The sequence below is a fragment of the Phyllobates terribilis genome, unplaced genomic scaffold, assembly GCF_046119375.1.
Source record: "Phyllobates terribilis strain yellow unplaced genomic scaffold, ASM4611937v1 Scaffold_7__3_contigs__length_470593459, whole genome shotgun sequence".
NCBI classification, from domain to species: domain Eukaryota; kingdom Metazoa; phylum Chordata; class Amphibia; order Anura; family Dendrobatidae; genus Phyllobates; species Phyllobates terribilis.
The window spans coordinates 19160715-19177647 of record NW_027362767.1 but is presented as its reverse complement, the minus strand read 5'-3'; the positions used below and the strand labels follow the sequence as shown (position 1 = coordinate 19177647).

General features: G+C 44.5%; 1 protein-coding gene across 3 annotated transcripts in view; it reads right to left on the bottom strand.

Annotated features, from left to right (window-relative positions):
• The window catches only part of EML5 (EMAP like 5), a 197391-nt gene that overhangs the window by 67302 nt on the left and 113156 nt on the right, over positions 1-16933 (bottom strand). For all 3 annotated transcript variants that reach the window (XM_073638227.1, XM_073638226.1, XM_073638225.1), the window contains exons 5-7: positions 11176-11361; positions 10569-10704; positions 8903-9104 (exon numbers count right to left, since the gene is read on the bottom strand). In XM_073638227.1, the coding sequence (XP_073494328.1) occupies positions 8903-9104; positions 10569-10704; positions 11176-11361 (524 nt within the window). The remainder of the gene's footprint in view (positions 1-8902; positions 9105-10568; positions 10705-11175; positions 11362-16933) is intronic.

The following is a 16933-nucleotide window of genomic DNA, read 5'->3' as shown; positions in this document are numbered from 1 at the left end:
TCTAGTAACCACATAATATCAGCATTGAGCCATAAAATATTACCACCATATAGTGACAACATAACACCTCCATACAGTGTCCACATAATACCTCTATATAATGTCCACATAACTCCATACAGTGTTCACATTACGCTACCATACAGTGTCCACATAATACCACCAAGCGTTGTCCACATATTACTACCATACAGTACCCACATTACACCTCCATACAGTGCCATTACACCTCCATACAGTGCCCCCATTACACCTTCATACAGTGCCCACATTACACCTCCATACAGTGCCCACATTACACCTCCATACAGTACCCACATTACACCTCCATACAGTGCCCCCATTACACCTTCATACAGTGCCCACATTACACCTCCATACAGTGCCCCCATTACACCTCCATACAGTGCCCACATTACATCTCCATACAGTGCCCCCATTACACCTCCATACAGTGCCCCCATTACACCTTCATACAGTGCCCACATTACATCTCCATACAGTGCCCACATTACATCTCCATACAGTGCCCCCATTACACCTCCATACAGTGCCAACATTACACCTCCATACAGTGCCCCCATTACACCTTCATACAGTGCCCCCATTACACCTCCATACAGTGCCCACATTACATCTCCATACAGTGCCCCCATTACACCTCCATACAGTGCCCCCATTACACCTTCATACAGTGCCCACATTACACCTCCATACAGTGCCCACATTACATCTCCATACAGTGCCCCATTACACCTCCATACAGTGCCCCCATTACACCTTCATACAGTGCCCACATTACACCTCCATACAGTGCCCACATTACATCTCCATACAGTACCCCCATTACACCTCCATACAGTGCCCCCATTACACCTTCATACAGTGCCCACATTACACCTCCATACAGTACCCACATTACACCTCCATACAGTGCCCACATTACATCTCCATACAGTGCCCCATTACACCTCCATACAGTGCCCCCATTACACCTTCATACAGTGCCCACATTACACCTCCATACAGTGCCCACATTACATCTCCATACAGTACCCCCATTACACCTCCATACAGTGCCCCCATTACACCTTCATACAGTGCCCACATTACACCTCCATACAGTGCCCACATTACATCTCCATACAGTGCCCCATTACACCTCCATACAGTGCCCCCATTACACCTTCATACAGTGCCCACATTACACCTCCATACAGTGCCCACATTACATCTCCATACAGTACCCCCATTACACCTCCATACAGTGCCCCCATTACACCTTCATACAGTGCCCACATTACACCTCCATACAGTACCCACATTACACCTCCATACAGTGCCCCCATTACACCTCTATACAGTGCCCCATTACACCTCCATACAGTGCCCACATTACACCTCCATACAGTGCCCACATTACACCTCCATACAGTGCCCACATTACATCTCCATACAGTGCCCCCATTACACCTCCATACAGTGCCCCCATTACACCTTCATACAGTGCCCCCATTACACCTCCATACAGTGCCCACATTACACCTCCATACAGTACCCACATTACACCTCCATACAGTGCCCCCATTACACCTCTATACAGTGCCCCCATTACACCTCCATACAGTGCCCACATTACACCTCCATACAGTGCCCACATTACACCTCCATACAGTGCCCACATTACACCTCCATACAGTGCCCCCATTACACCTGCATACAGTGCCCCCATTACAACTACATACAGTGTCCACATTAGACCTCCATACAGTGCCCCCATTACACCTCCATACAGTGTCCACATTACACCTCCATACAGTGCCTCCATTACACCTCCATACAGTGCCCACATTACATCTCCATACAGTGCCCCCATTACACCTCCATACAGTGCCCACATTACACCTCCATACAGTGCCTCCATTACACCTCCATACAGTGCCCACATTACATCTCCATACAGTGCCCCCATTACACCTCCATACAGTGTCCACATTACACCTCCATACAGTGCCCACATTACACCTCCATACAGTGCCCACAATACACCTCCATACAGTGCCCACATTACACCTCCATACAATGCCCCCATTACACCTCCATAGAGTGCCATTACACCTCCATACAGTGCCCCCATTACACCTCCATACAGTACCCACATTACACCGCCATACAGTGCCCACAATACACCTCCATACAGTGCCCACATTACACCTCCATACAGTGCCCCCATTACACCTCCATACAGTGCCCCCATTACACCTTCATACAGTGCCCACATTACACCTCCATACAGTGTCCACATTACACCTCCATACAGTGCCCCCATTACACCTCCATACAGTGCCCACATTACACCTCCATACAGTGCCCACATTACACCTCCATACAATGCCCCCATTACACCTCCATACAGTGCCCACATTACACCTCCATACAGTGTCCACATTACACCTCCATACAGTGTCCACATTACACCTCCATACAGTGCCCCCATTACACCTTCATACAGTGCCCACATTACACCTCCATACAGTGTCCACATTACACCTCCATACAGTGCCCCCATTACACTGCCATACAGTGCCCACATTACACCTCCATACAGTGCCCACATTACACCTCCATACAATGCCCCCATTACACCTCCATACAGTGTCCACATTACACCTCCATACAGTGCCCACATTACACCTCCATACAATGCCCCCATTACACCTCCATACAGTGCCATTACACCTCCATACAGTGCCCACATTACACCTCCATACAGTGTCCACATTACACCTCCATACAGTGCCCACATTACACCTCCATACAATGCCCCCATTACACCTCCATACAGTGCCATTACACCTCCATACAGTGCCCACATTACACCTCCATACAGTGCCCCCATTACAACTACATACAGTGTCCACATTACACCTCCATACAATGCCCCCATTACACCTCCATACAGTGCCATTACACCTCCATACAGTGCCCACATTACACCTCCATACAGTGCCCACATCACACCTCCATACAGTACCCACAGTACACCTCCATACAGTGCCCACACTACACCGCCATACAGTGTCCACATTACACCTCCATACAGTGCCCACATTACACCTCCATACAGTGCCCACATTACACCTCCATACAGTGCCCACAGTACACCTCCATACAGTGCCCACAGTACACCGCCATACAGTGCCCACATTACACCGCCATACAGTGCCCACATTACACCGCCAAACTGTGTCCACATTACACCATCATACAGTGCCCACATTACACCGCCATACAGTGTCCACATTACACAGCCATACAGTGCCCCCATCACACCTCCATACAGTGCCCACAGTACACCGCCATACAGTGCCCCCATTACACCTCCATACAGTGCCCACAGTACACCTCAATACAGTGCCCACATTACACCTCCATACAGTGCCCACATTACCCCATCATACAGTGCCCACAGTACACCGCCATACAGTGCCCACATTACACCTCCATACAGTGCCCACATTACACCGCCATACAGTGCCCCCATTACACCTCCATACAGTGCCCACATTACACCTCCATACAGTGCCCACAGTACACCGCCATACAGTGTCCACATTACACCGCCATACAGTGCCCACATTACACCTCCATACAGTGCCCACATTACACCGCCATACAGTGTCCACATTACACCGCCATACAGTGCCCCCATTACACCTCCATACAGTGCCCACATTACACCTCCATACAGTGCCCACAGTACACCGCCATACAGTGTCCACAGTACACCGCCATACAGTGCCCACATTACACCATCATACAGTGCCCACAGTACACCGCCATACTGTGTCCACATCACACCTCCATACAGTGCCCACATTACACCGCCATACAGTGTCCACATTACACCGCCATACAGTGTCCACATTACACCGCCATACAGTGCCCACATTACCACCAGTGTTCTAGTAACTGAGCTATACAATATCATATACATAATATGTAAATGATCCATCTATATAATTAATACATGGAGTTGCGGTGGTCGCATGCCTGGGGTGTCAGGAGCAGCGGGTACGGTCTATGTGGTCGCACACCCCGGAGGTTGGCCCCGGCTTTGAGAATCGGGGGCCCACAGTAATCACAAGAGGATCCCTAATATAACCTCACAATTACGGGGTTTCTGTCCCTTTAAACAAAGCGGTGACTCCGGGATATACTGGAAGAATGAAGTGAGCGCAGCTCTGAGGGACGATCGTCCATTGCTTATGCTAATATGATGCGTTCTGATGAGACATTGTGACAAGATGATGGAGGAGGCTTTTACTCGGGATCATCTCCTGGTGGATCGGAGCCAATTCACTAATGATCTGGAGACAGCGCCAGGATTCATTACATAGAAAGGACGGATCGGGGGAGTAGAGCTTCAGTCCTCATGACTCAGCAACAGGGGGCAGCACCCCAAAAAGGAGGACAACAGAGGCCAAATGATTACATTCAGCCAGCTGTATCTGTATGGGGGAAAGCTGGGTGATGACATCTGCAGGAGCAGTAATAGCCATAATGGTGCTCCCCCTGCTGTCCAGATCTGGGAATATAACACCTGACTAGTCACACATTGATACACCCCCTCATATCACTGATAGAGGGGCAGACCTGCTATTCAGGACTATGGAAAAGCTGAGTGACCATCCCCTTGGGATCACAACATTGTTGTTTTATAGCATTTCCATTCCACAAATATAAAACCAGGATAGACCAGGATAAAACCCTGTATTACTATATAAGCCTACCTTCCATTCAGGACTAATGAAAAGCTGGGTGACAACTCCTATGTGAGATGAGGTAGAAACATTGGTGATTACCAAGCTTTCCCAGATCCCCAGATACAAAACTCAAGTAGAAATCCATCAATGTATAGCTGCTATATAACCATATCTGCCATTCAGGACTAGGGAGAAGCTGGGTTATAACCCCTGTAAAAGCTATGATAGTAATATTGGTGGCTACTCAGGTTTTCCTAGACCCCCAGATACAAACCCTAGGAGGAAACACATTCATGACTACTGGTACATAGGCTTATCCACCATTCTGGAGTACAGAAAAGCTGGGTGACCACCCAGACTGTGACAGTGATACTGGTGATTACTCAGCTCTCCTAGACCCTGAATATAAAGCCTGGGCCTAGACACTTCCCTGTACTGGTAAGCAGGTGGACCTGCCATTCAGGACTGTAGAAAGCTGAGTAGCTGAGTGTCAACCTCCTACATATTAATATTGGCAATTGTTCAGCTTTCCCAGATCACAAGACACCAAAATCCCACTATCATATTACTGTTATATTGGCATATACACCATGCAGAACCATAGAAAAGCTGGGTAAAAAAATAACTAGTAGTGACTCAGCTTTCCCAGGGTCCTGAATACCAAATCTGGGAAGGAATCCATTAATATTCCTGTTACAAGGGCTGCCCTTGAATGCACGGCAAAGCAAAAGCCGAGTAGTGACCCCAGAAGGAATCATAATGATTATAGTGCTGGTCACCCAACTTTCCCGGATGCAGAAATCTATTAATGTGGCTCCTGATAAGAGAGTCTCCCCCAGTCCTGTGTACGGCGCCCCCCAGATCAGGGGACAGGAAATCGCCCCAAACTTCACCCACAGGTAAATGTTTATCGTGCTCTACTTATAGAAATGATTATTACGATTAGATACATTGTTACTATTATTATATCCATTATTACTATTAGATACAGTGATACTATTATTATTAGACGCAGTGTTACTATTATTATTACGATTAGATACGGTGATACTATTAGATACATTGTTACTATTATATCCGTTATTACGATTAGATACATTGTTACTATTATTATATCCATTATTACGATTAGATACAGTGATACTATCATTACTATTAAACAGTGTTACTATTATTATTACGATTAGATACAGTGATACTATTACTATTAGATACATTGTTACTATTATTATATCCATTATTACTATTAGATACACTGATACTATTATTATTACTACGATTAGATACAGTGATACTATTACTATTAGATACATTGTTACTATTATTATTATTAGACGCAGTGTTACTATTTTATTACTATTAGATACAGTGATACTATTATAGCCGTCATTTCGATTAGATACATTTCGAACCAAAGCAAATAAAGTCCAGCGGAGGAACCCTTATTTCGGCATTTTTCTTAAAATCTCTTTATTCTTCAACAATCCTTAGAAGAACATCATTCCTTTTCGGAGCAGGTCTGTACATACAGGGGGCTCTTTATGGCCGTGTAGAGGACACAGCTGTCTATGAACAGACTACGTGTTTCAACCATGTAGGTCTTCTTCTAGGTCTAATTTATTTGCTATCCCTCTGCTCATGATATACTCTAGGTATGGACTAGGTCCAATTAGGAATAATTAAAAGTGTCTTTTTTTTCTTTTTCCTTCATATCTTCAGAGTAAATCTCTAGTTAATAAATTACTGAGTTCCTATACTGTATAGTTCCTAGACAGTCTATATCTCTATCTGCATTTGTTAAAAAACATCACATAGATTATATATTTTTAATACCATATTTACATAGATGTCACAGAAAGGGATTAAAAAGACATTGAAATTCTAGACATCACTGCAATATACTGAAAGAAGGAGTTCACCGTTTATTTTGGAGGGGAGGGATATTTTATAGGGAATATATATTTTTTTTTAATAAAATATTATCTATTCTATTTAGTATTGTATTATGCAGATAATAATACAAATATATGATAAACATACTTTATAGATCTTTAATCTGCTATATTTATTATTCTATTTATGGGTATAGATGCTATATTTTGTACTATGCTTAAATGTTTTTATTGTTAGATTTATTTGTTTCACCCTTATCTCTAGTTTATTTATTAGTATTGCTTAATTAGATCTTGCCTATAATTCAAACCATCAGGTGTCCGACTTCCTACTGAAAATATCCAGAAACGTTCTGTTTAATAATTTTCTTCTGTAATTTCCACCTCGAGGAGGTTTCAAGACTTTTTCCACCCCATAAAATGAAAATTCAATCAAGTCTCCATTATGTTTATTGTAAAAGTGTTTTGATGCTGCTGATGCGCCCATGCCCGCGCCATTAATCGCATCGGACATATGCTTTCTAATGCGCTTTTTTAGTGGTTGTATAGTACAACCGATGTATTGTAATCTGCAGCTGTTACAACTTATTGAGTATATCACATTGGGGGTATTACAGTTAATAAAATCAGAGATTTTAAATTCCTTACCATTTGATAAAGACAAGCTTTTATCTGTTTTCTTAGCCCACTGTATGTACAGACCTGCTCCGAAAAGGAATGATGTTCTTTTAAGGATTGTTGAAGAATAAAAAGATTTTAAGAACAATGCAGAAATAAGGGTTCCTCCGCTGGACTTTATTTGTTTTGGTTCCCAGCGATTGCAGGAGGGTGCGCCCCCCTCATCTCCGTGCGGCCCCCTCACAGATGATCGGACCAAGGAGAAACTACCATCTGGGTAAGCTGCCTACTACTGACTTTTTTTATTAGATACATTGTTACTAATATTACTAGATACAGCGATAGTATTACTATTAGATACATTGTTACTACTATTATTAGATACATTGTTACTATTAGATACAGCACTACTATTATATCCGTTATTACGATTAGATGCATTGTTACTATTATTAGACACAGTGATACTATTATATCCATTATTACTATTAGATACATTGCTATTATTATTATTAGATACAGTGATACTATTATATCCATTATTACAATTAGCTATATTGTTACTATTATTATTAGATGCAGTGTTACTACTATTACGATTAGATACATTGTTACTATTAGATACAGTGATACTATTATTATTACTATTAGAGACAGTGATACTATTATATCCATTATTACTATTAGATACATTGTTACTATTATGATTAGATACACTATTAATATTAGATACAGTGTTACTATTATACCCGTTATTAAGATTAGATACATTGTTAGTATTATTATTAGATACAGTGATACTATTACTATTATTAGATAGTGATACAATTATTACATACATTGTTGCTATTATTACGATTAGATACAATGATACTATTAGATACAGTGATACTATTATATCCGTTATTATGATTAGATACATTGTTACTATTATTATTAGACGCAGTGATACTATTATTATTATTAGATAGTGATACAATTATTACATACATTGTTGCTATTGTTATGATTAGATACATTGTTGCTATTATGATTAGATACAATGATACTATTAGATACAGTGATACTATTATATTCGTTATTATGATTAGATACATTGTTACTATTATTATTAGATGCAGTGATACTATTATTATTATTATATACATTGTTACTATTATTATTAGATACAGTGATACTATTATATCCGTTATTATGGTTAGATACATTGTTACTATTATTATTAGATGCAGTGATACTATTATTATTATTATATACATTGTTACTATTATTATTAGATGCAGTGATACTATTATTATATACATTGTTACTATTATTATTAGATGCAGTGATACTATTATTATTATTATATACATTGTTACTATTATTATTAGATGCAGTGATACTATTATTATTATTATATACATTGTTACTATTATTATTAGATACAGTGATACTATTATATCCGTTATTATGGTTAGATACATTGTTACTATTATTATTAGATGCAGTGATACTATTATTATTATTATATACATCGTTACTATTATTATTAGATGCAGTGATACTATTATTATTATTATTAGACACAGCGTTATTAGCAGTAACCATCCGCCGTCATACACAGGGGAATCAGAGGCTGCAGACCTGACGGATCGGTCGTCGCTCCCGGTAATGGCCAGCGGTTTGGTTGGGTGGACGGCCAGGGCCCAGAGCTCGCCCTCACAGTGTCCCTGCATTATCAGGAAAGGTTTATTCCGCTCGTGCACCACAACCTCGAAGATCTCGCTGTCCTGAGTCCCCACCAGAATGTGGTCTCCCCTCCAGCACACGCTCCGCACGGATAAACCTGGAACACAAGGGGCGACATTAAAGGGTGCAGAACTGTGCCGATACAGGTTACTTGTACTAATAGCCCCACAGGAAGTCGGCTGTAAAATGAAAGGGTTGTCTGGTACTTTATAATTTATGTCCTATCTTATCCGATGTCTGATCGGTGGGAGTGCGACACCCGGCACCGCACCGATCAGCTACTACCAGTGCTGTCAGAGGTCACAACTGCCCAGCTACGGATCTGCACAGCACAGCTCCACTGACTGTATAGTGGTCGCGGCCGGGTATTGCACATAAATAGATAGCGGGTGTGCAGTACCAGGCCGCGGCCACTACACAGTCAATGGAGCTGTGCTGTGCAGATCCGTAACTGAGCAGTTGTGGCCTCCGCCAACACCGGGAACAGCTGATTGGCCGGGGTGACGGGTGTCGCATTCCCACCGATCAAACATTGCTGACCTATCCATGGACAGGCCATCAATATTAAAGTCCCGGATCATACCTTTAAGAACCTCTCAGAATAGAGCCACCTGGTGGTCAAAATATCAAGAAAAGCAGAGAAAAAAAACAAAAAAAACTACAGCATTTATTTCCTGCCGCACACACTTTGTGTGGTGTGAATAATAACAGGGGACATCTTGATTTCCTCCGAGTTTTCCAAGAATCTGGAATGTGAAATATACCAGCGATCTTTACAGAACAAGGCAGGAGTCCGGGAAATCTCCACCATACACGTGATCAGGGAGCACGGGAGACGTGTAGAAAGCAGGTGAATGGCGGCATACGACCAACACCCAGCTTTGATTTAATAAAAGAACACCATCGCCTGGAGAAGAGCGAATCGATGTGCAACGGCCCAGGTCCAGAGGCCACATCGGTGGCCAATAGCCGCCAGACAGGAGCCCAGCGAACCTCCTCCTACGGCCGGCATCCCCAATGCATCGTCAGATCACAGGAGGAGCCGGGGTCTCCAGCAGCTTGGGGGCTCCGGACCGCTCATGTGTCTTGTGAATTGATTCGTCCATCTCTAAACAATATATTAAAATATGGCGCCATTATGAAATAACGAATCGCTCTAGCAGGGACTTAATCAATTTCCTGAAGCCGCAGGGAGCACGCTCTCCACCAGGGGGCGCTCTGGGTAATCGCAGAACCTGGGCGACTGCCATCTGTAGCGTAATAAAAAATTGGGTCAGTGGAGAGATCTGATTTCATTCTCAGCCACAGATGAGAAATTTTCCTTCATTTATGGGAACCGCGGAGACATCTCAGATATTATTGCGGTGAACCGGCCGTGCCGAGCGCGTCGTCCCTATAGATCCAGTATAGGGTGGTTGTGTGCTATGTGCGGTCCCTCACACCGGACCACCATCTGGCCAATCCGGCTGCACTCATCCATCTGGACATGCATATTTATCCATATTTTGGATGTTTGCGACATTTCCGTTTCCCACCGCCCCTTTCGGAGTCTCCGCTGTACCTTTATATCCTTGGTCTGTTTCCCTGAGATCGATAACAGTAATAGGTTTAAAGTTTAAATCCCACAGACGCACGCAGCCGTCTCTTCCACCAGTGGCAAATCCCTCCTCGCAGGCATTCATGCTGAAGATCCCTGCCTGGAAGAGAAGGGGTTAACGGATTAGTGGCGGAGATCTCATCCGGATGGAGGTTCCTCGTTTTCCTTGTGGGATTTTTGCTCAGATATAAAGATTTTTATGGTCACTCTATGCAGAAACTAACCACCCCGGCTCCTTTCCTGCCGCTCGAACAGCTGAGGGTTTGTTACAATGCATTAACGCAGGCAATCCCCTGTAAGCTAACCTAAGCATGAGCGTTCCAAGGCAGGCAGGAGACTCGTCCTAGCTATACGGAGCGACCAAATCCTATAGTTTGTGTTTCTATTCACTGTCACAAAGCAGAGATCTTGAAAATATATTTGCGAATTGCGGAACTTTTCGTGATGACAAATATATTATCGTCTACAGGAAACTGGACGCCGGCCCTTTAATGATTCCTCAGACGGTGATCTGCACTAGATACTGGCCCTTGTGGAGAACTACAAGTTTCAGCACACCCCATGTGCTCACCGTGTGTGCTCCCTGGATTGTCCGAGCGAGGTTCATCCCCTTCCACACGTAGATGTCTCCGTTCAGCGCTCCGGAGTAGGTCACCTCGTCCCTCGCGCCTGCCAGGCACAGGATGGTCTGCAGGTCGCCCGTCTTCCCAAAGACGCCGCGCTTTGGGGTCAACGAATTCCCACACAAAGTCCAAAACTGAAGGAGAAAAAGGACACAATCCATCAGGACAGAGGAACTCATCAGCCGAATCGTGGAGGGACAGCAGGCCACCCCGATGGAGACACGACAGCACGGACCCCCAGCATCCCCCCAGACTATCACAGAAGAAGTCGTCCTTCCACAGAATTCATCTAAACCTGATAACGTAGCGTCTGCCACGAGGTCATCACTTTAAGAGTCATTTCCTCCTCAAATGAGAGCTAAATGGATCAGAGCCATGAAGCCGCACAAGAGCTGAGCCGGCAAAATGCAACAGCAAAACCGCCAATTACACCGGGACGACGGATAGATTCCGCTCTGATGGGTGAAGGGAACAATGGACACATCATGGGGAATAGGGACGAGCGCAGCTCAGGAGGTGTACATGTCAGATCAATAAGTGTATGCGGGGGTGTACAGAGAGGTGGAGCCCCCAACAGTCCAGGCATGCACACAGCGTGTATTATCATCTGATCACACTGTAATCATATCACTGATGTCACCACCAGGGGGCGGAGCTGACAACCGCTCACATATGGTGGAAAGACAGGGTTGTCAGCAGTAATAGATGAGCCAGTACTGTATAAGGTGTGCGGGCTCATGTCTCTGCTGGTGCAGTCACTGCGTATATACATTACTTATCCTGTATTATACTCCAGAGCTGCACTCACTATTCTGCTGGTGCAGTCACTGTGTACATACATTACATTACTGATCCTGAGGTACATCCTGTATTATACTCCAGAGCTGCACTCACTATTCTGCTGGTGCAGTCACACTATTCTGCTGGTGCAGTCACTGTGTACATACATTACATTACTGATCCTGAGTTATATCTTGTATTATACTCCAGAGCAGCACTCACTATTCTGCTGGTGCAGTCACTGTGTACATACATTACATTACTGATCCTGAGTTACATCCTGTATTATACTCCAGAGCTGTACTCACTATTCTGCTGGTGCAGTCACTGTGTACATACATTACATTACTGATCCTGAGTTACCTCCTGTATTATACTCCAGAGCTGCACTCACTATTCTGCTGATACAGTCACTGTGTACATACATTACATTACTGATCCTCAGTTACCTCCTGTATTATACTCCAGAGCTGCACTCACTATTCTGCTGGTGCAGTCACTATGTACATACATTACTGATCCTGAGTTACATCCTGTATTATACTCCAGAGCTGCACTCACTATTCTGCTGGTGCAGTCACTGTGTACATACATTACATTACTGATCCTGAGTTACCTCCTGTATTATACTCCAGAGCTGCACTCACTATTCTGCTGGTGAAGTCACTGTGTACATACATTACATTACTGATCCTGAGTCATATCCTGTATTATACTCCAGAGCTGCACTCACTATTCTGCTGGTGCAGTCACTGTGTACATACATTACATTACTGATCCTGAGTTACATCCTGTATTATACTCCAGAGCTGCACTCACTATTCTGCTGGTGCAGTCACTGTGTACATACATTACATTACTGATCCTGAGTTACATCCTGTATTATACTCCAGAGCTGCACTCACTATTCTGCTGGTGCAGTCACTGTGTACATACATTGCATTACTGATCCTGAATTACATCCTGTATTATACTCCAGAGCTGCACTCACTATTCTGCTGGTGCAGTCACTGTGTACATACATTACATTACTGATCCTGAGTTACATCCTGTATTATACTCCAGAGCTGCACTCACTATTCGGTTGGTGCAGTCACTGTGTACATACATTACATTACTGATCCTGAGTTACATCCTGTATTATACCTCAGAGCTGCGCTCACTATTCTGCTGGTGCAGTCACTGTATACATACATTACATTACTGATCCTGAGTTACTTCCTGTATTACACTCCAGAGCTGCACTCACTATTCTGTTGGTGCAGTCACTGTATACATACATTACATTACTGATCCTGAGTTACATCCTGTATTATACTCCAGAGCTGCACTCACTATTCTGCTGGTGCAGTCACTGTGTACATACATTACATTACTGATCCTGAGTTACATCCTGTATTATATTCCAGAGCTGCACTCACTATTCTGCTGGTGCAGTCACTGTGTACATACATTACATTACTGATCCTGAGTTATATCCTGTATTATACTCCAGAGCAGCACTCACTATTCTGCTGGTGCAGTCACTGTGTACATACATTACATTACTGATCCTGAGTTACATCCTGTATTATACTCCAGAGCTGCACTCACTATTCTGCTGGTGCAGTCACTGTGTACATACATTACATTACTGATCCTGAGTTACCTCCTGTATTATACTCCAGAGCTGCGCTCACTATTCTGCTGGTGCACTCACTGTGTACATACATTACATTACTGATCCTGAGTTACATCCAGTATTATACTCCAGAGCTGTACTCACTATTCTGCTGGTGCAGTCACTGTGTACATACATTACATTACTGATCCTGAGTTATATCCTGTATTATACTCCAGAGCGGCACTCACTATTCTGCTGGTGCAGTCACTGTGTACATACATTACATTACTGATCCTGAGTTACATCCTGTATTATACTCCAGAGCTGCACTCACTATTCTGCTGGTGCAGTCACTGTGTACATACATTACATTATTCATCCTGAGTTCCATCCTGTAGATCTTTTATTATAAAAATGAAAAACATAACAATAATAATAATAACAGAAACATAACAAAATTAATATCCACAAAATAAACAATGTAATGAAACTGGTCCAGCCGCTCCCTCTCTCCTCACACACATATTATACATATATACAGAATAAACAACTACTTACACTATGACATCTGGTCCGGTTACCAAACAAACTAATAACAAAACAATAAGTAAAATAAACAATAGCCATGAAAAATATATACAAACTAATATATACATATATATATATTTTTTTTTTTAGGTTTTTTTAGATTTTTTTTTAAATTAATATAAAATAAATACTAACTATACAAATATATACAAGACTAAACAAAAAAACCCACACTGAAGCCCACAAGTTCCAACCCCGGCACTGACCTGAGAGCTGGTCCTGCGTCTCATGCCTATATCCAACGTCCATAGGCCAGATCAGGCAGTGCCAGTTTTTCACCCAAATAATCAGTGTCCCAAAGTCCCACAAGATGAACCCACCTCCCCCCTTTACCCACCACCCAACCTAACACCTCCACCCAAACCCATATATACAATATATACAGAAACAAACAATACAATAACCACAACTGACAAAGCCCAAGTTCGGCGCCTGCAGCCCTACATCACTGTCTACTGATCAATAAAACAAAAATCTATGGTGTCAGCAGCAGCCCACCACCAGGAGAGGAGACGACCAGACTAGGGCAAACTAAAAGAAAAGCCCCTCCAGAGGAGAGCGGCCCTCCGTGTACCCAGTCTCTCATACTCCAGAGAACGCACCTTCACCAGGTCACCGAGTATGGTCCTAAACACATCGTCCACTGGGAGGATTTTCCGCTGCGTCGATACTAAGCACTGTGCGTTCCACGTGTGATACCTAACCACTGCGCTAACTAGAAATAAGGTGCAGCGGTCCCGACCACCCAGGTCCCCGAATGCTCCATAGGCCCATTCCGCATAAGAGAGACCGGCCAGCCGGGGCCAGCCAATGGAGGCGCCCACCCTGTTGTACACCTCTGTGCTAAAGGGACAACGAAGCAGGAAGTGGTCCATGCTTTCCAGCATGGTACCACAAAGCTCCCGAGGACAGTTCCTGTCCTCAGAGCTCCTACACTTCAGATTGTCCCTCACACACAGTTTCCCATGGAAGCAGCACCAAGCCAAGTCCCAAAACTTCGAGGGGATCCTGATAGAATTCAAAAGATGCAGACCCACCCCAAGATCCCGACTTGGGCAATCCCTGAGCGCCAGAGGCCTCTGAAAATGGGTCAACAGAACCCTTTTGTCAAGGAGCTTCCTTGGCAGAGTCCTGACCTCCCACATTCCCAGACCCCACCGGCGAATTACCTTCAGAACCACTGTAGCGTAAGCCGGGAGATGTCCATGCGGTGTGCGTAGATCCTTCACTTGCCCTCCTGTCTCCCATTCCTGGAAGAAAGGCTGAAACCATCCCCTACAGGAGAATACCCACGGAGGAGCCCTCTCTTTCCAGAGGTTTGCAATATTGATCTTAATGAAGGTATTCACAAGGAATACCACAGGGTTGACCATACCCAACCCTCCTAGTCTCCTCGTACGGTAAGTAACCTCCCTCTTGACCAGGTTCAGTCTATTCCCCCATACCAGTTGGAAGAACAAACTGTAGACCCGAGTCCAGAGAGGCTCTGGCAAGATGCACACACTGCCCAGATAGATCAGCAAAGGGAGCAGGTAAGTTTTGATCAGGTTTACCCTTTCCCTTAGGGTCAAGGACCAACCCTTCCATTGGTTCACCTTCTGAGTGGCGATCTCTAGCCTGCTGTCCCAATTTTGTTTGGGGTAATCTCCATGGCCAAATTCGACGCCAAGAACTTTTGCAGAGACTTTCGGTTCTGGAAGGGTGTCCGGGAGATCAAAACCAGGATCTCCTCCTCCCAGCCAGAGACTCTCACACTTATCCCGGTTGATCTTAGACCCGGATGCCTCCGAGTAGCGATTTACCTCTGACATCAGCCATTCTGCCTCCCCATCAGAGGAAACAAAAACGGTGACGTCATCGGCATACGCCACCACTCTCAGAGTGGCTTCCGGTGCGGCCTGGTCCATCCCGATCTCAGCCAACGGTCCACGCTCCACCCTCCTAAGAAGCGGGTCAATCGCAAACACGTACAGCAGTGGGCTCAAGGGACAACCCTGGCGAACACCACACCCAACCTCAAAAGAGCTGCCAATCCAACCGTTCACAAGCGGGAAACTCTCTGCCCCAGCGTACAAGGTCTTAAGCCAATCAACAAACCCCCCCGGCAGGCCATACCTCAGAAGGACAGACCAGGGGTACTCATGGTTAACCCGATCAAACGCTTTTGCCTGGTCCAATGACAGCATGGACCCCTTCCAGTGGCCAGCCCTACCCTGCTCCACCGCCTCTTGGACACAGAGTACAGCACTAATTGTACTGCGGCCCGGAACAGAGCAATGCTGGGCCCCCGAAAGGAGCTGGGGTGCAAATTTCACCAGCCGATTAAACAGCACCTTTGCCAAAACCTTCCTGTCTGCATTGAGAAGCGCTATGGGACGCCAATTCTCAATGCAAGATGGGTCCTTACCCTTTGACAAGATGATCAGGGCAGACCTCCTCATTGACTTTGGCAGAGTGCCCGAGGAAAGACACTCATTGAATACCTCAGTCAAGAGGGGAACCAAGGCGTCCTTAAAGGTCTTATAGAATTCAGATGTTAAGCCATCCGGACCGGGAGATTTCTTCAGGGCAAGCCCTTCAATCGCCAACTTAACTTCCTCTTCCCTGATCATCTCTGTCAAAACGCCAGGAGAGGGGTCTACCCCTGGTTCGGGGATGGCTTCAGCCAGAAAAGCCGACATCTCATCCCAATCCAGATCCCTCTTCCCCAAGAGGTGCGAGTAGAAGGATCTGAC